The sequence below is a fragment of the Bidens hawaiensis genome, unplaced genomic scaffold (assembly GCF_021521415.1).
Source record: "Bidens hawaiensis isolate Kalapana, Puna unplaced genomic scaffold, B.hawaiensis_p1.1 tig00022894_1, whole genome shotgun sequence".
In the NCBI taxonomy this organism is placed as follows: Eukaryota; Viridiplantae; Streptophyta; class Magnoliopsida; order Asterales; family Asteraceae; genus Bidens; species Bidens hawaiensis.
The window spans coordinates 325,600-348,272 of record NW_027493580.1 but is presented as its reverse complement, the minus strand read 5'-3'; the positions used below and the strand labels follow the sequence as shown (position 1 = coordinate 348,272).

Below are 22,673 nucleotides of genomic sequence, written 5' to 3'. Positions count from 1 at the left end.
TTAAACAAAGCTAAACGGTAATTCGTCAATAACTATCATTTTAGCAATAGCATGCTTACCTAACTCCTTTGTGAAACGACCACACACTAATTTTCCACCCTCCCCTTTTCCTTGAAAACTTAATGTCTTTTGTTTTATATCTTTTTGGCGTTTAAGGGGATTAAACTTGCATAATATTTTCAAATGAGTCAGCAAAGTGCTAGTACCATTCCTACTCGGTTCATAAACATCATCCTCAATGATATTGACATGCTCCATGTCGTTATCACCATCGATGGTTATAGGTGTATTGACATCCTCTGTTTCCATTTTAAAGTCTCCTATATAAAATCCAAAGTAGAAAATTAAACCTAGCCTTAACAGGAATCTAGCAAATCAAATATGCGATTTCAACATTAATGACATTAAACATATGCGATTATAACATAACAATTAAGAAAATACGAAAAAATTTAACAAGAAATTCATAACATAAATGAGTTGTTACCGTGTTATTTAGTCTTTAACTGGTGCCTAAATTAGGGTTTGTTTGGTTTGATACATGAAGGGATGAAAGAAAAAGGTGAGTGGGTGAAAAGTAGGAACAACGTTTGGTATTCTATCAAAGATCATAATATATATATTAGACTTATTAGTTTAGGGTTTAATATTCTATAAAAGCCAGATAAAGTTACTGTGTTTGAGATTTGGGCTCAGCCCATTTTTCAATTATTAATTAGTTATTATTAATAATTTAAAATGTAATACAATACTTGTTGATTTAAAACATATCAATATATATATATATAATATACTAGTTTGAGGCCCGTGTATGATACGGGTAATTGATGAAAATTTTATACTTTAATCATTAGGTGAAATATAGTTAACAAAATGATCATATTGTTTTATACAATTACAATTTACATTAAATTACAGAAATTACATAACTAATATTACACAAATATGTTACAAATAAGTAAAACCTTCATTGTACACTACATTTATGATTGGTTGGTATACATTATTTATCACAAATCAAAATCTTTAGTTCACACATGTTTGTAACTCTTGATAAGGTAACATATACGTATGTTTATAACTCTTGATATAGCCACGTATAGTTGTCCGTGTGACAAATAAGATTCTTCAAGTACATACCAACCCTAGATAAATGATAATATATCCATGAAACTAACAAAATAAATATTCATACACATAAAATATCATACATTTTAATCAATTAATATATTGTCATTTGAGATCATCTGCTCATGTTTATCCCAAAAACATGATTATCCAAAAAACCAGATTACATGAACTTTGATGATATAGTCATCCTTATAATCTTTAAAATTTGAAACTGACTAATCATGATAAATTTGGTGTCATTAAGGTTCTGTGTTTGACAAATTTTTACTTGATTTTATATTTTACAATAAACAATTGTATAATCAAGCAATATATAAAACCAGAAATTAAAATATAACAAAATGATTTTTTCATTTCATATTAATGGAAAATGACAAAGGCATACTAACCTTAAAGCCGTGTTCAAATAAAAGTGATTATTCTGAGTTAGCAGAATATTCGAAGATTTAAGTTGCATAAAGTGAATGTAGTGATTCTTATTTATAATGGTTGAAATTATTGGATAAAGAATGTTTAAATTTTGAATACTAATACCGTGTTATTAGTTAATATTAGTTGTTGGAATATTTAATTAATCGATGTATATATTTTTTAACAACTTACAGAAAAAAGCAAAGATTTTGGATTTGTTGGAAGCATGGTAAATGACTTTTAGCTGGATTTACTATTTTTTATATTAATGTGAAAATATATGTTTCTGAAACATTTTGGTCTGAGTTATAGAAGAAAATATTGAAAATTAAATATTGATTTTCTTATATTAAAACGCTTTATACTAAGCAAAATAATCATATAAATAAATGACATATACTTCAAATAGTAAATAGGTATACATATATAATTATAATATTCAACTTCAATAATTTAATGCTACACAACAAGATATATATAATAGATGTTCTCCATGTTTGCAATATTTATACAAAATGTTTGGAGAAAATTAAGAAAATACACATTTTCCTGAGTTCAAATGTATACGAGAAAATTTTAAATTCAAATTTGAAACTAAACTTATATAAAAAAAATCAGGCATTGTTGTTCGAATCCCAGTTTAAAAAACAATATATAGTTTTGTCATACAAATCCAAATTCTTCGACAATGATGCACCTTTTATTTGTTTTAATTTGCGATTACCTATGATTTTAAAATTTATTCTAAGAAACCTGCAACGTCAATTTTAATATTTCTTTATTTTCTTATTTCACCATTAATGTTAATAAATGAATCGATTAGGATTTACATATAATAAAAACAAATTTGAATTAATATATTGAAATGACTTAAAAGATAAGGACCATATCTTACTCTTCTAATAAACAAAAATAATGATGATTAGGTGTCGTAACAATATTTAATCCTAGACTAATTTTATTTCCTAATTTTCAAATCTCCCACCTCATTCATCCTAGCTATTCATGAGGCATGGGTAAAACTATTTTGTCAAAAGGGTTATAACTTAGAAAATTAGGAGGAAAATTAGACTATGAATGTAAACCTAAATAAATTTATTTTATCATTTGTTCATTTCATCTAGCTCTAGAACTTGTGTCATACACGAGATTTGTCAATGTTTAAATTAATAAAATTAATTATTTGAAACAAAAAAATCCAATGACACCGGAAAGCTTGTTAGCATCAGCGAGCATCAACATCGGGCTAGCAATGGTGATCCTGTGCCTGTTCTCCAGCCACCATTCCAATGCCAACATTTACTCGCCTCTCTCTCAACCACCCCATTCCCGTTGATTGGATTAATGACGCCGTTAGGGTTTCCGACGATGACATCCTTTCTAACTGCGGCCCTCGTCGTCATTCGCTTCTTCAAATTAGACAACGGAATGCAAACCCTAAATACGTGTCATGGCGTGGACCTAATAATATGTGTCACACGCATTTCAATACTATAAATTGTTATTCAAATTAGTTTGCAAACGAGCCGAGCTGCTTATGAGCTATCGGATAGTTATTGAGCCCGAGCTTTAGCCTTGTATGGAAAGCTTGAGCCTAAGTCTTGTGGATTTTTAAGTTTTTATCTTTTTTGGACTTCTGTGTTAATTTTAACTTAGCTCAAGCGAGCTTTGGCTCGTTTAAGGTGCTAAACGAGCTCGAGCCGAGCTTAGGGTTGTTTAAGGTCTTTCACAAAAAATATATAATTAATAAAAAATGTATATTAATAAACAATCCGAGCCGAGCTCGAGCTTTAGAATAAGAGCTCAAAACGAGCCGATCTCGAGCTAGAGCCCTCATATGTCAAAACTCGGGCTCGACTCGTTTACAAATGTAAGCTTTGCCGCTTATGAGCTACTCGAGATCAGATCGATAGAAAGCTCGAAATGAGCAGACTGCAGGCCTTTTTCGAGCTCGAGCTTTTTGCATGGGATGCTCGTTTAAGCTGGTCAAGCCTTAACAAGCCTTGTGTATATATAAGTTTTACCTCTTTAGGGCTTATGTACTAGTTTTACATTGTACAACCAAGCTTAGGCTCGTTTAAGGTTTTTCTCATTATATATAAAAATAATTAAAAACATATATATTAATTAATAACTAATAAGCTAGTCAAGGCCGGGCTCGAGTTTGAGATCTAGCAAAAGAGCTCAAAACGCTCGACCTCAGGTTCTTGTAAGTCAAAACAAGCCGAGCTCTAGCCTAGTCAAGCTTGGGATAGGCTCGTTTACACCACTAGTTAGACATATAGCTGAGAATTGAGATTACTGATGTTGAATTCTTAGATGTTTTTGCAATTGTTGAAATGGCAGGATAAAGTTTTTTGGGGTGTGTTCTGCTGTGGGATTGACAGTTCTTCTGCCACTCAACTGGTCTGTTCCGTCTGATATGTCTTTAACCTCTCGTTCCATGGACTCCCTCACAATTTCCAATATTCCTAAAGGATCAAACAGGTACGGTTATCAAAATGTTTGAATACAAGATATGCTCATCCTTGTTGCAGAAGGATGTATAGTTGTTGTGAGTTTATATGAACTGTTGAAACCAATTAAACTTTTCAAACTGAACAACTTGACAGGTTTGAGATTTATTTAATTGGGTTCATGGTTTTGATGGTTTAATGGTTCGTTCAAGCGTTTGGAACTCTAAAACGGGCTGTGTGGGGATAATTCACTTAATAGTAACCAAGTTTACTAAATATTCTAGTAAAGTCACTCAAAAACATTTTTTATTTTCTTTAAAGTCACTTAACTTTCATTCGGTTTCACTCTTTTAAGTTTTTTATAATTGTTATTTTATAAAAAAAATTAACTATATGATATGGAAAATATATGAATTCTAGTTAGTGTTTAGTGAAAGTTTTTCTTTTAAGATTTAACTTAGTAGGAAGTAATAGTGACGAAAAACATCACTGAATAATAACCAAGTTTCATAACTTTCAGTTTAACTTAAATTGGAAAAAATAAACACTATATAGTAACCAAGATTCGTATATATTTCATTTAAGCCACTGGATTTAAAAAAAAGTTAACATTTAAAAAAAAATTCACAAGTTTGGAGCGCGCATAATAAAAGTTAAGTGACTTTAGAGGAACACCGAAGAAACTTGGTGAAGAGGTAGGTCCCAGCAGAGCCTAGTTGGACCCGCAAGACTCACCTTAAACAGGGACGTCTGCGCAGAAACCAACTGGATCCGCAGGACCAACCATGCTCAGAGACGTGACGTCCTTACGCGCAGTACGCAAGCTGGTCCCGCAGGAAATGCCTCCCAATGGTGAAGGACTCCGCCTGTCCCCGCAGCCTCGGATACAAGCCATTAGGGAAGGCCACCCGCGCAGCAAGGATACACGCACAAGGCACTTAGCTCTCAATCATTCAGTGTCACCTGAAGGAATGAGCGAAGCCGGGAACAATCCCGCATAAGGGCGGGAGGGGGAATACTCCCGCCCAAATAAGCCAGTCCGTACGATACGGGAAGATCTTCTGTACTGTACCTGACGAGGTATGGGAAAAAGATCTGACTAAAGATACGACAGCTTATGGACAACAGTATGGCGAGCAGCATGCTCCTACACTGTATGTCACTATTAGCCGCTGCCTACTCACCAACTCTTGTCATACCACGTGCGTAGCCGGCAGTTGGTGGAAAAGGAATAGTATACAGCAGGCCTGGTCTCTATCAGCCGCTACCTACCCACCAACTACCAGCAGGGCACGTGCGTAGGCTACTGTTGGTGGAATAGGAACACTGTTGCAGCCGGCCATACCTCCTTGGAAACCTACCTTCGGCTATAAATACCACAAATGGTATGACCATCTCATCTTATCATATCTTATCACATTATCATCATATTATACCTGATATCTGCTCTAGCAATCTCTTAATATACTTTTATATTTAAAGAGCAATCTAGTCTGATTCTCACGCCGGAGGGTGGTCACAAGGAGGAACCCCCCCCTTCTCAGTGACGAGCTCACGGTGTCTGTTTTGCAGGTTATCAGAAGAACCATCTTCAAAGGGTCTAACCCCTCGTGGGAAACATCTATCTAACCCCCAGGTTACTCGTAATCTGCCCGGGGTCCGGTTAGTGTTTCTTCATTGGCGCCATCCGTGCATAAAGCTAGAACTACATTTTTCTCCAGTTTTTTCAAACTTCTACAAAGATGGTTAGAGAAATTCCGGTAACCACAACCCCAGCTACTGGGGGGAATACCGGTAACACAGTTTTTACAAACACTACCCCGGTTACCCAAGCCGGGGCAAGTGAAGTAAATTTTACGAACACTACCCCAGTTACTCATGCTGGGGCAAGTGCAGTAAATGATCGCCTACTGGGATCCACGGATACCCAGGTTGAGAAACGAAGACTCCCCCGCCAAACTCTCGATGAAGTCAAGGCATGGGCGGAGGCACGACAAAAGGAATTCCAGGCCGAGTTGAACGAACGCTTGCGTTCCGTACAACAGGCCGACGAATTCGAATACTGGGAGGATGACTCGTAGGAATCCGACTCCGACGCGAACCCTCGCCATAGGGCAAAAGGGAAGCGTAAGGAAATGGAATCCCAACCGAAAAGGCATTTTGGACAAGCCTTCAAACCAAAAAGCACAGGTGGAAGTCCACGAGACTTCTCCAAAACGTTCAGACCAAACATTGCAAATGCAGGAACGTCCAAGTTTGCAAGGGACATTGCGGAAGCAATCGCCCCAAAGAGTGCCAAACAAATGCCTAACATAGGCACATATGACGGTATATCTGATCCAGACGATCATTTGAACAGGTTCATAGCGGGGGCAACCGTCAGCAATTGGACGGAACCCACGTGGTGTTACATGTTCCAAATGACGCTTGTTGGGGCTGCTAGAGCTTGGTTTGATCGTCTACCGGTCAACCACATCTACGACTGGGCAGACTTCCAGCAGAAGTTTAGCCAACACTTCAGCCAGCAACGGAAGTATACCGAGGAGCAATGGACAATCCTCAAATGCATACGAGAAGAAGATGAATCTCTGCCAAACTTCATCACTCGCTTCAACTCAAAGAAGCTAAGTTTGGGCAATATCAGCGAAGATCTTGTTCGCGCTGCCTTCATCCAGGGCGCGCATGACCCAGAGCTCATCCGCACCCTAACGGGTAAAGATGGCATGCCATCCACATGGGATGCCATCATGACAGCAGCAAAACGCTATGCGGAAACGGAGAAGCAACTGGGTAGAGATCTCCCACAGAGCACAAACCTCTACACTCAGAAGACGAGAGAAGACAATGTCCTCACCGCCCGACTAAATAAAAAGCGGAAGCTAGGCATTTGGCAGTCAAGGGTAAACTTTGACACCTCATCCGGCTTGCAACATCGATTGGGCGGAAGGGATAATGTACAGCCGCACCGGAACTCCAGATGGACGCCACTCACCAAAAGCGTCACTGAGATATTCGCCACTGAAGAGCTCCCGTGGCCAAAGCCTCCAATAATCCGACATCGTCACGATGCTGATCGGAGCAAATACTGCGACTTTCACAAGACAAAAGGCCACAACACTGAAGAATGCATAGACGTAAAAGACATGGTTGAAGCATTTGTCAGAGATGGGACGCTCGCGCACCTCGTGGCGCAATAAAGGCTGAGCAGGCGGGTGCGTGTAGAACCCCGGCTTGGGAAAACACGAATAAAAATTCCAGCTTCAATGTCGAGACTACATGCTGCGTAAAGAACGAGATCCCGAACCAGGTGCGTATCGGCTCGATGGCACTCCCATCCCAACAACATGGAAGGGAGCTCATTTACACAGTTTGCATGTAAATCAATTCCAATTTGTAAAGAAAAGGCCAAGAGCCACTTCTAATGGAAATGATTCTCTTTAGAACATCGAAGCTGATGATTTAAAGGGGAAGAGTTCAATTATCCCGCACAAACCCAATAACAGGAAAAAACCTTCACGCAGGTCAGTTAAAGGGGAAGAGTTCAATTATCCCATTAAATGAAAGTGCCGGTCTATCCGCACGAATCATAATGAGGAAACTGAACAATAACCTTTCAACAACCGCGCGTCGAACGGTTAAACTATGCAACACTGGTGACGGCATTCACATTACGTGAAGTCGTTGCGTGGGAAGGCGGTCCTACCCGCACAAACCCAATAACAGGAAAAAACCTTCACGCAGGTCAGTTAAAGGGGAAGAGTTCAATTATCCCATTAAATGAAAGTGCCGGTCTATCCGCATGAATCATGAAAGGAAACTGAACACTAACCTATTGACAACCGCGCGTCGAACGGTTCAAAACAAAATTCTTAAAAGGATGAGGAAAACCTACACGCAGGTCAGATAAGGGTAAAGTTTTGCCATCCTACTAAGTGCAAGTGACGGTACTACCCGCACAAAGAGGAAGCAAAACTTCACACCTATTATCAACCACGTTCAAAGGTTAACTTATCCTCAAAGGATAAGGAAGACCTACACGCAGGTCAGATAAGGGTAAAGTTTTGCCATCCTACTAAGTGCAAGTGATGGTACTACCCGCACAATCACGAAAGAGGAAGCAAAACTTCACACCTATTATCAACCACGTTTAAAAGTTAACTTATCATCAAAAGATGAGGAAAACCTACACGCAGGTCAGATAAGGGTAAAGTTTTGCCATCCTACTAAGTGCAAGTGACGGTACTACCCGCACAATCACGAAAGAGGAAGCAAAACTTCACACCTATTATCAACCACGTTCAAAGGTTAACTTATCCTCAAAGGATAAGGAAGACCTACACGCAGGTCAGATAAGGGTAAAGTTTTGCCATCCTACTAAGTGCAAGTGACGGTACTACCCGCACAATCACGAAAGAGGAAGCAAAACTTCACACCTATTATCAACCACGTTCAAAGGTTAACTTATCATCAAAAGATGAGGAAAACCTACACGCAGGTCAGATGAAGGTTAAAGTTTAGCCATCCTACTAAGTGCAAGTGACGGTTCTACCCGCACAATCACGAAAGAGGAAGCAAAACTTTGACCCATTATCAACCACGTTCAACAGGTTAACTTATTCTACACTTGGAAAATTGCTAATTTAAACTAAGTATGCAAGTCATAAGTTTATAAAGCAAGAAACCCAAAGAAGGAAATAACAATCTTATACGCAAAAAGATTAATATTTCACAAACGAATTATTACAAGAATGGCCGGGTAACTACCCGCCTACGAAAAGAAAATAAATACATCTGTACAAGACTATCCTAGCAATGGGAAGGGATCTTCAGGATTAGGCTTCAGGGCCACTTCCACTTGGACCAGCCCCATCAGTAGAGCGTGGCAGTTCAAGGAAAGCTTTGAGCATAGCTAGCCCATCATCAGCAGCAGCAACTTCGTTTACCTTCTCCACCACCGGATGCGGGAAGGCGGCGTATTGGTTCACCGCTTGGTCATATGCAGCTTCGGTGTCCGCATCGAACAAAGGGAAGTTGGAAGGCGGGACGCCTTTCTCAACGAACCCTAGACCAAGCAGGAAGCCGGCCTTTTCCCCATCCTCATGAGAAGCGTTGAGGGCTGCGCTCATGGCATCATCGTAAGTAGTCTCTGAGAAGACCCGATGCACAACCTACAAAGAAAATACAAGTGTCAAACACCTTTTCTATGTACAAAGGAAAGCGTGAAGACGTAAAGCCAAACATACCTGAGGCAACGCTTCTCGAAGAAGCCATTCCTTGGCAACCAGAGCTTCTTGGAGGGCGGCTTGAGCTTGGGTGCAGGCGCGTTCGGCTTCGTTTTTGTTAAGGTTGGCAAGTAGCACTTCCTTTGCAGCAGCCTCTTCAACGCCCTTAAGCTTCCGCTCGGTGTGATCAAGCACGCCCCTCTGGTCCAGGATCTCTTGAAGCTTCTTGGCATCCTCCATCGCCAAGGCATCATGAGCACGTTGGAGAGCCTCCAATTTGGCCTTGAGCTCCTCGTTCTCCACGCGTAAAGGCTCAGCAACGGCTTCAGCCTTGGTGGCCCTCTCGGTTGCGTTCCTCGCAGTCTCCTTAGCCAGCCGAAGCTGTTCGTTAACAGCTTGGGCAGCCTTGGAGCGGGCCTCGAGTCGCGCTTGAACCTCAACCTCGAGGGCCTTGAAGGCCTTCTCCTTCTCCGCAGCAGCTGCGGCCAACTTTTGGTTCTCCTCCCGAAGAGCCCGCGCTTGAGATACATCCTTGGCGCGAGCTGCTTTTAACTTGTCGTTTTCACGACAAAGCAGCTCGACGCGCGGCTACATCCGGGCCTGGAGAACCCGAAGCTCATTGGTTAGCCTACCCTCCTGGTAGCTAACCATGGCTTCCCCCAACGCACCATGGGGAGCAGCGTGGCGAGCCCATTCCACGCACTCCACAGGGGTACGAAGGGTTGTTCCTCGGCGTATGTTCCATCGCGGAACATACACTTCATTGGAATCCGACACTGCAAAAAAAACAAAAAAGCAGTTAGGAAAAAGATGATAAAAAATATATAAGTAAAAAAGGGCCAAAGGAACCCTACGCACCTGTAGGGTCTATAACAGGCCGATAGCCGCCGAACCCATCACCTGAACCCAAAGGAAACCCATCCAAAAGGTCAGGCAGATGGGAAGGTGGCAAAGATTGGCGAGTACTCCCATGCGTACCTGATGGGCCGGCCGTCGGTGCCGGTGGCGGGGGCATGGTGGCAGCCGCCGCAGTCGCTGCCGCAGAATCCGCAGCAATCGTAACCGCCGGCTCGGTGAAAGATGCTGTAAAAATCGCACTTACCACCGGCGGTGACGTCATCTCGGCTGGAACAGTCGGCTCAAGGGACTGAGCAACTGATCCAGCGGAAGCAGGCGCAGGCGCCTGGGTCGTCGCCTCAGATAGGCTGACCGAGCCTACCGTCATCGGCGGAGAGGTACTCCTCTGCGCTCCACCCTGGAATGCGCCAACATCCACACCTGCGTAAAGAAGAAAAGTGTTAAAAGACTTGGAAGATTAAACTACGAAGATAAAAGCCAAGAGTTGTACTTACGGGTTTTCTTGAGCTTGAACGTACGGACGGGCGGGGACGAACCCGATGGAGCCGGTCTCTTGATGCCGGTCACCGTCGTCGCCATTGGTTCTCCGGAGGTAACAGTCGTAGCCTCCGGAACAGTGGTCTTCTCACCACCGGGGTTCCCCGCCACCTCTTCACTATCTGACTCAGTGTCAGATAGGAGCACTGGATCGGCTGTGGAGGCCGCCTTCTCCTTCCCTTTCCCGCCGGCAGCCCTCTTCTTCCGCACTAACGGAGGACCATCTGCGGATTCCTCAGAAGAAGACAGGATGTCAGGAATTCCAGCAGCGGGTACAACACTGAGGGGTGGAGGAGAGAATAACGCCTTACCTGGCCGCCGGTGGCTCAGGATCTCGTGGCCCAGCGGATAGACCTCCACAAACCGATCCGCTGTTTGCTCCAGGATGGGCAACTCGTTCTCGTCAAGAGCACGAGTACCCACCCGCACGGGACCGTCAGCTTCCCGCGGGTACAGGAGCGACTCCAAATTGTTCCCCTCAGAAAGAAAAGAAAACAGTTAGAAGACAAACTCATATCAGCAAGAAAGACAAGACATACCATAAGGAGTAGAGTTCAAACCGTATTCGAGAAGGATGGGAACCTGAGACGCCTCCTTCCATACCCGGCTCATCCCCAGCATCACCATCCCGGACTCCGCAAACCGGTAAACCGGAGATTGGACACGGGATATCTTCGCAAACCACTCCGCCTCCTGGTAGTTGGTGGCGTGGTGGCTCGGAATTGCTTGGCCATTTTTAAACTTCATGGCAATGGGGACGGCGCGGGCAGAAATGTAGAAGAACTCCCGCTTCCACGATCGGAGACTGCGCTCGGTCGCGCAAATCTTCAAACCCTTGATCCGGGTTGTCAGGGTGTACCACCCCTGGATGCACCTCCAAGTATAGAAGGTCATCAGGCGGTCCACATAGGGCTCAATACCCAGAATCCGGCACACCCACTCGAAGTGCCGGATCTTGGCAATCGCCATCGGATGCACCTCGGTCAGGTGCACACCGTGCCTCTCCAAGACACGGTACATAAACTTTGTCAATGGGAACCTAAGGTTCCCATAAACAAAGAATGCAGCATATACCCCGATCTTGCCACTGGGGGCATCGTACACAGTCTGGTGGGGTTCAGGAAACTCAGGCTCAAGAGACTCAAGCATGAATTTCCTGACGACATACTGGTACTGATCGACAGGTAGAGCACACTGGCACTCGCCAGCAGTACTCCTATCGTCGGCTACAGCTTCAGCATCATGGGAAGACATATTGCAAGGGAAGAAGAAACGATTTCGGAGGAATGCTCAACTGAATAAGAGTATTCACTAGAAATCGCCTTAAGAGATGAAAGAGAAGAAGTGAAGATGTGAATTACAAATGACCTTCTTCCCCTTTATATAGTGATCGCAATTAATGCGGTGAATTTAATGCGAAGGAGAGAGAAATCGAAGGTGCAATGAAACTATGACACGTGGCAAAGAGCAGGCTGGCAACAGCTGTTGACAGGACGTGTGCCAGCAATTTCGCGGCCACACGCCCGAAAAATCGCGCCCACGCGCCTGAAAAAGCGTCTGGAATGACCATATAATGTCACGTCACCATAACTTCCTGCACGTCCTGACACAGTCAGAAGAGACCGTCGCACGACGTTTCAGAGGTTTGGACTGTTCCTATCTTTCCACCAACCTTTCGAATTTCAAAATTCAAAATTTGAAAACATTAAAAAGTAAGCGGGAAAATACCCCTTACCTTGGCAAACAAGTAACCGTAAGACGGATGCGGGTACAGTGTAAAGGCAAAACCCTTCACGTACCTAGCACCCGCAGGGAATTGAAGCCAACTAAAACCTTGGCAAACAAGTAACCGTAAGACGGATGCGGGTACAGTGTAAAGGCAAAACCCTTCACATACCTAGCACCCGCAGGGAATTGAAGCCAAGTAAATTTTGGCGAACAAGTAACCGTAAGACGGATGCGGGTACAGTATAAAGGCAAAACCCTTCACGTACCTAGCACCCGCAGGGAATTGAAGCCAAGTAAAACCTTGGCAAACAAGTAACCGTAAGACGGATGCGGGTACAGTGTAAAGGCAAAACCCTTCACGTACCTAGCACCCGCAGGGAATTGAAGCCAAATATTCCTCGGCAACCAAGTAACTATAAGACGGGTGCGGGTACAGTGCAAAGGCAAAACCCTTCACATACCTAGCACCCGCAGGGAATTGACGCCAGGAATACCTTGGAAGTAAAGTAACCGTAAGACGAGCGCTGGTACAGTGTTAAGGCAAAACCCTTCACATACCTAGCGCTCCGCTGGGAATTGAAACCAAGAAGGATCTTCTGGGCAATGCTTGCGGAAACGGAAATAACATCCCCGCATAGCGGGAACGTCGAGAACTACGTTGTTTGAAGCTCCAGGATGGAATTGGTGGTTTTAACATAATTGATCACTATGTTCAAAACTACCAAAACCTCATGGAGAGTCCACACAAGTGGGACTCAACGCTCCTGACTTGCGAGGAGGTTACAGACCTACCCGCATCATACCCAAAGACCAAGCAGAAAACTCGGGAATTTCTGCAAGTGACAAGGACTTCCGCGGGAAAAATCCCCATGGAAAACCTTAAAAAACCCTTTTCAAAACCCTTTGCTTAAGTCCAAAAGTTCACCTCACTTTATTAAACACGTATGAGAATAACATTGGACTGGGGGGACTTGAAGAGGTAGGTCCCAGCAGAGCCCAGTTGGACCCGCAAGACTCACCTTAAACAGGGACGTCTGCGCAGAAACCAACTGGATCCGCAGGACCAACCATGCTCAGAGACGTGACGTCCTTACGCGCAGTACGCAAGCTGGTCCCGCAGGAAATGCCTCCCAATGGTGAAGGACTCCGCCTGTTCCCGCAGCCTCGAATACAAGCCATTAGGGAAGGCCACCCGCGCAGCAAGGCTACACGCACAAGGCACTTAGCTCTCAATCATTCAGTGTCACCTGAAGGAATGAGCGAAGCCGGGAACACTCCCGCATAAGGGCGGGAGGGGGAATACTCCCGCCCAAATAAGCCAGTCCGTACGATACGGGAAGATCTTCTGTACTGTACCTGACGAGGTATGGGAAAAAGATCTGACTAAAGATACGACAGCTTATGGACAACAGTATGGCGAGCAGCATGCTCCTACACTGTATGTCACTATTAGCCGCTGCCTACTCACCAACTCTTGTCATACCACGTGCGTAGCCGGCAGTTGGTGGAAAAGGAATAGTATACAGCAGGCCTGGTCTCTATCAGCCGCTACCTACCCACCAACTACCAGCAGGGCACGTGCGTAGGCTACTGTTGGTGGAACAGGAACACTGTTGCAGCCGGCCATACCTCCTTGGAAACCTACCTTCGGCTATAAATACCACAAATGGTATGACCATCTCATCTTATCATATCTTATCACATTATCATCATATTATACCTGATATCTGCTCTAGCAATCTCTTAATATACTTTTATATTTAAAGAGCAATCTAGTCTGATTCTCACGCCGGAGGGTGGTCACAAGGAGGAACCCCCCCTTCTCAGTGACGAGCTCACGGTGTCTGTTTTGCAGGTTATCAGAAGAACCATCTTCAAAGGGTCTAACCCCTCGTGGGAAACATCTATCTAACCCCCAGGTTACTCGTAATCTGCCCGGGGTCCGGTTAGTGTTTCTTCACTTGGTTATACTATTGAGCAAAAATTTCCCTAATTTATTCATTTATTTTTTTCTTTCAGTTCTGAAATATGCATATTTAGAGGGATGTTCTCCTCAGAATCAATAATATGTTAAAAACTGCATAATGCATTTGCATCATTTTAAAGTTTTGATGTTAACTGAAGATTAAAAAAGAATATCAAATTGTCAATGCTGAGTCAAAGTCGGAACCAATTCATTTCTTTTTGTTACACAGGCTTTGGGTACACTTTGCATCGTTGTGCTTTATATCTTTTACGGGAATATATCTGCTTCACAAGGTAGTATATCTAATGTTATTTTTGTTTCTTTGTAATGAATTTAAAGTTAAATATTTATTGCATTTGTATATTTTAATGAAGTTTATAACAGGTGACCTGCTCCATTTGATCTCTAGGAATACAAGACTGTTCTTGCGAGAAGAGTTCAACAATTGTGTAACCGAAGGAATAAACCGAGTCAACTCACTGTTCTTGTTCGACAGGTTCCTTTATGTGAGGAACACAAAACGTTTAGTTGCAATGTTGATCATTTCTTCTCTAAGTATCATCCTCATGCTTATCATTCGTATCAGATTCTATACGGCGGTAACCATATTGAGGTAATGTGACATAACATCACACATGTTACATGCATGATGCAATCATATCTATTCGATATTGTTCAGATGATTTTTAAAAGTCAACATGTGGTTACCTTTTTGCATTATTTCTATGTTGCATACATGGTCTCATAATATAATATTATACCAAATTTTGAGGGGATATATGAAATATCCCTAAAAATAAAATGACCAAAAACATCATTTTTGTGAAAAAAAAAAAAACAGTCGCAGTTTGTGAAACGGATATTAAAGTAATTCAAATTAGTTTAAAGAAGTTTTAAATCATTTGAATATATTTTTAACCTTAGATTATGAGTACTGTTAATCTATGATTAAACAAAGTTAATTATTTGACCCTAAGATAATAACACAACCAGAAACACAATATGTTTATCTAAACATTAAAAACTGATATAATAATTATTTCCTAAACGGAAATTCAAGCTCCAACATAATAATATAGCATTGAAATTTGAAACCTTTCACATTAATCATAGTTTAATTTGTACTTTGTAGGAGTTGCCGGTTGCTTTCATGACATTTAGGTCTCGTTGGGATGCTGCACTTGCTTCCCAAACACAACAACATCCAAATCCGTTATTATGGATAACTCAAATGGCCCCGGAACCTAGAGATGTATTATGGAAGAATTTGTCGGTCCCCTATAAGCATTTAATAGTTTACAGATTCGCGATTCTTATTGCAGAAATTATTTTCAGTATATTCTTTGCCATCCCGGTATCTGCAGTCCAAGGAATATCACAGTATGAAAAGCTAAAAAAATGGTTTCCTCCAGCCATTGCTGTCCAATTGATGTTAGTTTCACAAGTTTGTAGGACTAATTGTATAAAAAAGTAACCAACATTAGTCAGATTTCTATTTTAATCACAAAGAACCATTAAAGGTTTCAATAAAATTTTATTTTAAGGTAATTGGTTTTATAAAAGTTCGGGTCAAAATGAGTACAAATGTCAAAAATAGCAATTTACTTCAAAGGCTTTGTTCTATTATGGTAATAGTTGATATAGCTGTTAGATTATTAGTATTGCATAATCAGGGTTTATCTGTAATTAGTCCACAGCCCGAGTTAGGTTTGCCTAGGGCTTGTTTCTGGTTTTTCTCCAGTATATTTTTAGGTTTCTTACAAGTTTTAGTAAATATGGTATCTTTTACAGTAATGATAACTTTTTTCCATTTGTTTTGATAATTTTAAGCTTTTTGAATGACCTAGTTGGCTGATTAATTTTTTTTTCCTGTATAATAATTAACTATTAATAAGTGACTCATTCAGAGAAAATTTAATAACCAAAACGGTTCGAAAAAAGTTATAATTACCAAAATGGGCCACTGCACAAGTATGTTGCTAATTGTGTCATTTGCGGTTAACGTGTTGGTAACTTTGACCATGCTGACTTGTACACTTTTCTCCCCTATATTAATAATTAAACAAGTTACCTTTTTGTCCTACTCTCGTTTACTTGTCACGTTTTGTAAGCTGTAATTTCAAACTTGAGGTTTTTTTAACTACCAAAATGGGTCGGAAAAAGTTAGAATTACCAAAACTGGCCACCACACAAGTATGCTGCTATTTTGTGTCATTTGCCCTCAAAATATGAGGTTTGCGGTTAAAGTGTTACTAGCTTTGACTGTGTTGACTTGAAAGAAATTGGCTATAATTGTTTGGTATGTACAAATTTCCACTGATTTAAAATAATTTATTTTCTTGAGCTCGGTTATTACGGGATATCTCCCGAGTGTTGTTCTTAGCGGGTTTCTTTACGTTGTCCCGTTTGTTATGAAAGGAACGGCAGGATTAGCGGGTTATGTTTCAATAAGTGAACAAGAACAAAAGGCTAGTAACATGGTTTTCTACTTTTTAATGGCGAATGTCTTTTTCATGAGTGTTTTATCGGGCTCTTTACTTGATCAAATCGGGAAAACTGTCGTTAACCCACGTGATGTCCCAAGCCGTCTTGCGGGGGCCGTCTCAGCTCGAGTGAGTGGCCCAAGTTTCTTTTTCTATGGTGAAATGAAATATATCTGAATGTAGGCTTATAAATGAACCGAACGAACACGAACGGAGCCTGTTTGTGTTCGTTCAGTTAACTTTAACCAAACGAATGAGCGGACACGAACACCTAAACGGACAAATTTTCTTGTTTGTGTTTCTTTATGCTTGGCCGTTAATGTTCAAAACTAATGATTCACGAACAAAAACGTATACCATATAAAATTAAACGTGAATATCCAAATTAAAGTCTAAAAACCGTTATTATTGCATCTGGCTTTTAAAAGTTTTAACAAGTGTTCTAAAATATGAAAATTAAATTGCCTTAAAAGTAAAGTTAGTAATAAATAAATTTGATGAACAAATGAACGTAAATGAACAAACATAAACGAACGCACATACATGAGCTTAAGTAAACGGACGTCCATGAAAGAGAAGTGTGCATATTCGTTTGTTTATTTAAATGAACAAAACGTTGTGTTCATGTTCGTTCATGAACGGTTATGTTTGGTTCGTTTACGGGCCTATCCGAGTGCTCTGTTTACACATGAGGGAAAACTCTCAATATATATGAAACAAACCAGAAACCCTAGACAAACCTGTATCGGGTTACACAGGCTGCGGGTTTAATAAATCCTAATAAAAAAACTAGTGATAATAAACCCTGATTATAATTAACACTTTTAAAAAAGTTTTTCACTTAGTTTATTAATATCTGTCAGGCAGACTTCTTTATGACGTATGTTTTGTCGAGTGGGTTGGCTGGATTTTGTATAGAGATACTTCAGCCCGCATTATTTGCATGGGATACTTTGAAACTGCATACGTGGGCTCGAGGAAAAAAGAAGTCGAATTACCTTTCTTCATATCCTTATCACAGAATTATTCCCTTTGTTTCTCTTTTTGTAGTTATTGGCATCGTATACGCGGTCATTGCACCGTTACTTCCCCCGTTTCTAGTCGTCTATTTCCTTCTCGGCTATGTGGTTTACATCAGACCATCTTATAATTCTTTTGTTGTAAAAGAGACCAACTCTAAATATATAAAAAACCAGAAACTACCCCCCCAAAAAAACTTAACTTGGGCCTGTGGGGTAACACAACAAATCTCTGATAATAACTAGTAATTAGTTATAATTAACAGGTTGATACCATAAAAAACCAACGTATGTTCTTATTTTTTATGAAAAAAGTTGTTCAACATAATTTGGCACATTAAAGTCACTCAAATTGTAAGAAGTACACAAAAAAGTCACTAAACTAATCTTTTTTTATTATCCCTAAACTTGTCTAAAATGCACACACTTTTGAAACTCTCTTTAAATTTGTCATTTCTTAACTCTTAAATCGGTCAAATAAGATGGTATAGTTTCTTTTCTTTTTTTATTATTATTTTTTTATTTTTACTTTTTGCAAAGATGTTTCGAAGTCTCTTTATCAAGATTTGACCAATTTAAGAGTTACAAATTATTATTCAATTTTTCTAATACTAGTATATTAGACAAGTTTATGACTTTAATATTAGTCTTCATGTACTTTTTACAAGTTGAGACTTGAGAGACTCTTTCATGAATAATAAGAATGTATATTGTTTTTTCTTTCTTGTATTAACTATTCTTATTTTCTATATCATAAGTTGATTTTATGTTTATTATTTATTTCTAACGGTATAATGCATGTATTCATACAGTTACATGATGTGTACGAAACTACATACGAGACATGTGGTCAATATTGGCCTCACATCCATCATCATATTGTTATAGCCATCATCATCATGCAGATCACCATGATTGGCTTCTTTGGACTGAAATCAAAGCCCGCTGCATCTATCGCGACAATACCACTCCTTGTTGTCACTGTAGCTTACAACGAGTATTGCAAGATTCGTTTCCTTCCTACATTTTACAAATGCTCCGTCCAGGTATACATGCTTAAATGCACTTCATTTTCCTTATTTACTTACTAAAACGCTTTTGGATTTGTATTTTCAAATTTATTATTGGATTATTATGACATAAAGTTGTCATAATCAGCCTTTAATGCTTGAATATATAGATTCTGGTCAAATTAATGGAGTCAATAACCATTATAGTTATGGGAAGTTGACTAAATGTCCATCTTACCGGTTAAAGTCGACATAAAGTCCATTTGACCAGCTTTATCCAAAAATGTCAACGTGGCGAATCAACGGATTTTTATCAATTATCTCAACGAGATTTTTACTATTTTAGTCAACCAAATTTTGCCACCAGTCATAATGTCATCGAGTCGTTGGTTTTTTCCAAAAAGCCGTCGGGTCAGTAGGATTCTTATCGTCCTGGTCTCCACAGATTTGTCACTGTCGATCTGCCGGATTTTTAATTATTACTATATATTTTTTTTAAATCGTCAATTCTGCTAGAATTTAAATAAAAGAAATTTGGACGCTAGTTCGTTTTGAGATTTACAATTTCGTTTATTATTACCATTAACTTTTTGATACTAAACATGTAATAATTTTTTTTTTTTTTGAAATTTACTAAACCTGTGATCAAGATTTAATAGAACTTTAGAATCTTGTTAGTAATAAAAACCTGTCGGACGACGGATTTTTTCCTATCGAAAGACGGCTTAAAAAAAACTAGTAAACCGACGGTGTTAGGCCAAGTTGCAGATGAGGGTTGGCTTGATTAAAAGTCAGTGATCCGACTGGTTTTAGCATAGACAGTTTTGGAAAATGTTGGTCAGTTAGACATTCTCTAGATTTTGACTAGTCAGATGAACATTTCGATCACTATCCCTTTAATTCTTGCTATGTTAATTTTTGATGATTTGGTATCGTTACTTAGGACGCCAAAGATAGTGATGAAATTGACAAAGACGGTGCGAGTGACGCGTTATGCGCAAGTGAAATTGAAGCCTATCGTCCACCTTTGCGTCAACCATGTGTAACAATCGAAGATTCAACCTCCACACAACCATTGTTATTAGCAACATCCTAATGATTCTTTTTCTCTTCTTTGGTAATAGTAGTTATAAATGTATATGAATCAATTAATAAATAACAAACAAGCTCGAACTTCTGTAAGTTAAACAAGCAAAGCTCGAGTATAGACGAGTTGGCCCGACGCGACTCATTTACCATAGCGCTCCATTAAGGGGAAGGTATAGCATAGGTGTGTAGTGTTTATGCTCATTTACAACACCCTATTCAAGGGCGGAGCTACCTTATTTGGTTCGGGGTCAAGTGAACCCCTTTTGTTTGTCGTTTTATATTTTACTCATACCACTGAATCTAAACGAACCCATTGATTTTTCGAATTTTAACACGTAAGAAAACTAATAGTAAGATGAATCAAAGATTAAAGGTGTAGTGGTAAGATGCCTTTTTTGTATACTTCAAGATCACGGGTGCGAATCTCGGCTCTCATGTTATTAACTTTTGATCCTTTTCTTCTATTTCCCTATTTGGATTAGGTTTTTTTCTTTATTTTCTTCGCTTACTTTGCTCGGCTTCCAACCCTTTTGTATATGTTTGTTTCTTATTACTATACGGTTCTCGTCTTTATTCCTAAACCTACTCTTTACTCAATCAGAATTCCAAAAGAACTCATCTTTACATCGATGATGATTCCTAAATCCCAGAAGCATAAGTAGCTCTATTTGAAAATATTTGAAGATATTTTTGCTATGTTCCCCACAAATTTACACTAATTCATTAGGTTTTTGTTTTGACTTAATTGACGGTCATTAATGATACGATATAATTTGATACGATATGATATGATACGATACGATATGGTACAACAATGCATTATATAACACCAATTCCAAAATACTTTATTCTCATAAAAATGGCTTCTTTTGGCTTTCTAATCTTCCTTCTATTAATCTTGCTACCTCTCACTCCTATTCTATGCACCAATGATGAAGGAACCGCTTTACTTGCTTTGAAAACCAAGCTTTCCGGCCCTGAAAATGTCTTACAAAGCTGGGATCCTAGCCTTGAAAACCCGTGTACCTGGTACCATGTTACCTGTGATTATACCGATCATGTTATTCGTCTGGATTTGGAGAATTCCAATCTTGGTGGAATTTTAGCTCTGGAGCTTGGTGAACTCGGGTATCTTCAGCACCTGGAACTTTACGGAAACAACATCGAAGGCGAACTCCCAACGGAATTAGGAAACTTGGAAAACCTAATCACCATGGATTTGTTTCAAAACAAATTCCAAGGGCAAATTCCAGAGTCATTTGCTAATTTGAAGTCTTTAGCAATTTTGCGATTAAACGACAACAAGTTGGCCGGTCCCATTCCAGCGGATGTCGCAAATCTCCCCAATCTTTTATTGTTTAATGTTTCTAATAACTACTTCAATGGCAATGACGTGATCCCTGTTGATGGCTCGTTCACAAGTTTCCCAACCGAAAGTGTGAATACAACAAACTGAATGGACCCGAGGTGCAAGGATGTGTTTCTTATGATACTGAAATGTTGTAGGAAATTAATCAAATTCTTCTTTTGTGTTATGAGTATCACTAGAAATAATAAAAAAGCTACTACTTAGTGATTGATCTTTATGTTATGTTGAAATGATTATTCCAAAATTAATGTCCTTCTAATTCTAGTGTCACTAGCAATTTTATTATGCCCAACACGGTTTTATATGCCAGTGAAATGAGAACTGGCATACATGGGTATCAAGATATGGTTAACGCATTAATGTAATATTTTTGTATTTTAGTTATTATTAGTATAACCAAAATAAAATATTAATTAAAAGTGGTTATACAAATCAATACATAATCCTCCTTATAGTATATTAAATAAATATATAAAATCCTTTCATTCATATTATGGTAGGATGATAAAGTGGTTAGAACATATAATAGAAAGTCAATAATGGTTCAGTGTTGTAATTTGTGTAACATTTAGCCCCTTATTGCCGTTGGTGATCTTTTGCGTGGGAGGGAAAGTTTTGGGTTTAAGTCTAATAGACGACAATAATTAAAGAAATTTGATGTTAAATAAAAGTTAAAATGTTATTTAAAAGTTATTTTATGAAAAATCCCTTTTTTTAATGCAAAATCCTTGTTACTACAAATTTGATGTTAAATAAAAGTTAAAATGTTATTTAAAAGTTATTTTATGAAAAATCCCTTTTTTTAATGCAAAATCCTTGTTACTACAAAATATTAATTAAAAAATCTTATGAAATCCGTATTATTTATGGAAAAATTCTTATTAGGATATGTCAGTACTTATTAATAATTATTTTTCCTTTTTTATTACTACGTGAATAAAATATTAAAATGGCGCATAAGAAGATACATTTTTACACCTAATATATGAATGTTTGATTAGATATGCTTTATATAAAGGGAAGGGTGATCGTAAAAAACAAGAGTTTCCTAGAAAGACTAGGAATAAATCATAGTAATTGGATCATATCAATCAATGGTTTAGATTTAAAATTACAAAAACCGTCATAGTTTCTTACAATTACTCTTTCACCATTATAACCGACATAGTCTCTTATAATTATTCTTTCACCATAGGTTTTAATGTCAAATGTCAAAATTCTATTGGTTCTTACCATTCATAGGAAACTTCTTTTTATTTGAACCATTTTCTTATATAAACAATTAAATATATTTTAGATTTGAAATAAAACTATTTATTACTATGTTAAAAAGATGCATTAATTTTTTTTCCTTATTTTCTTACTACCATGTAAATAAAATCTACAGAAATATA

The 22,673-nt window shown here is 39.3% G+C and overlaps 2 protein-coding genes across 2 annotated transcripts; both read left to right on the top strand.

The window, feature by feature from the left end:
- Positions 1–3,739: 3,739 nt before the first annotated feature.
- LOC143566482 (hyperosmolality-gated Ca2+ permeable channel 2.5-like) lies at positions 3,740–19,917 on the top strand. Its single transcript, XM_077053172.1, has 10 exons — positions 3,740–4,029; positions 14,539–14,602; positions 14,719–14,922; positions 15,442–15,740; positions 16,007–16,011; positions 16,543–16,549; positions 16,654–16,921; positions 17,656–17,930; positions 18,620–18,857; positions 19,765–19,917. The coding sequence occupies exons 1-10, from the start codon at positions 3,965–3,967 to the stop codon at positions 19,915–19,917; spliced, it is 1,578 nt and encodes a 525-aa protein (XP_076909287.1). The 5' UTR covers positions 3,740–3,964.
- A 728-nt stretch (positions 19,918–20,645) lies between these two features.
- LOC143566478 (uncharacterized) lies at positions 20,646–21,395 on the top strand. The gene has a single exon (XM_077053169.1). The coding sequence runs from the start codon at positions 20,725–20,727 to the stop codon at positions 21,364–21,366; it is 642 nt and encodes a 213-aa protein (XP_076909284.1). The 5' UTR covers positions 20,646–20,724; the 3' UTR covers positions 21,367–21,395.
- The last annotated feature ends 1,278 nt before the right edge of the window (positions 21,396–22,673 follow it).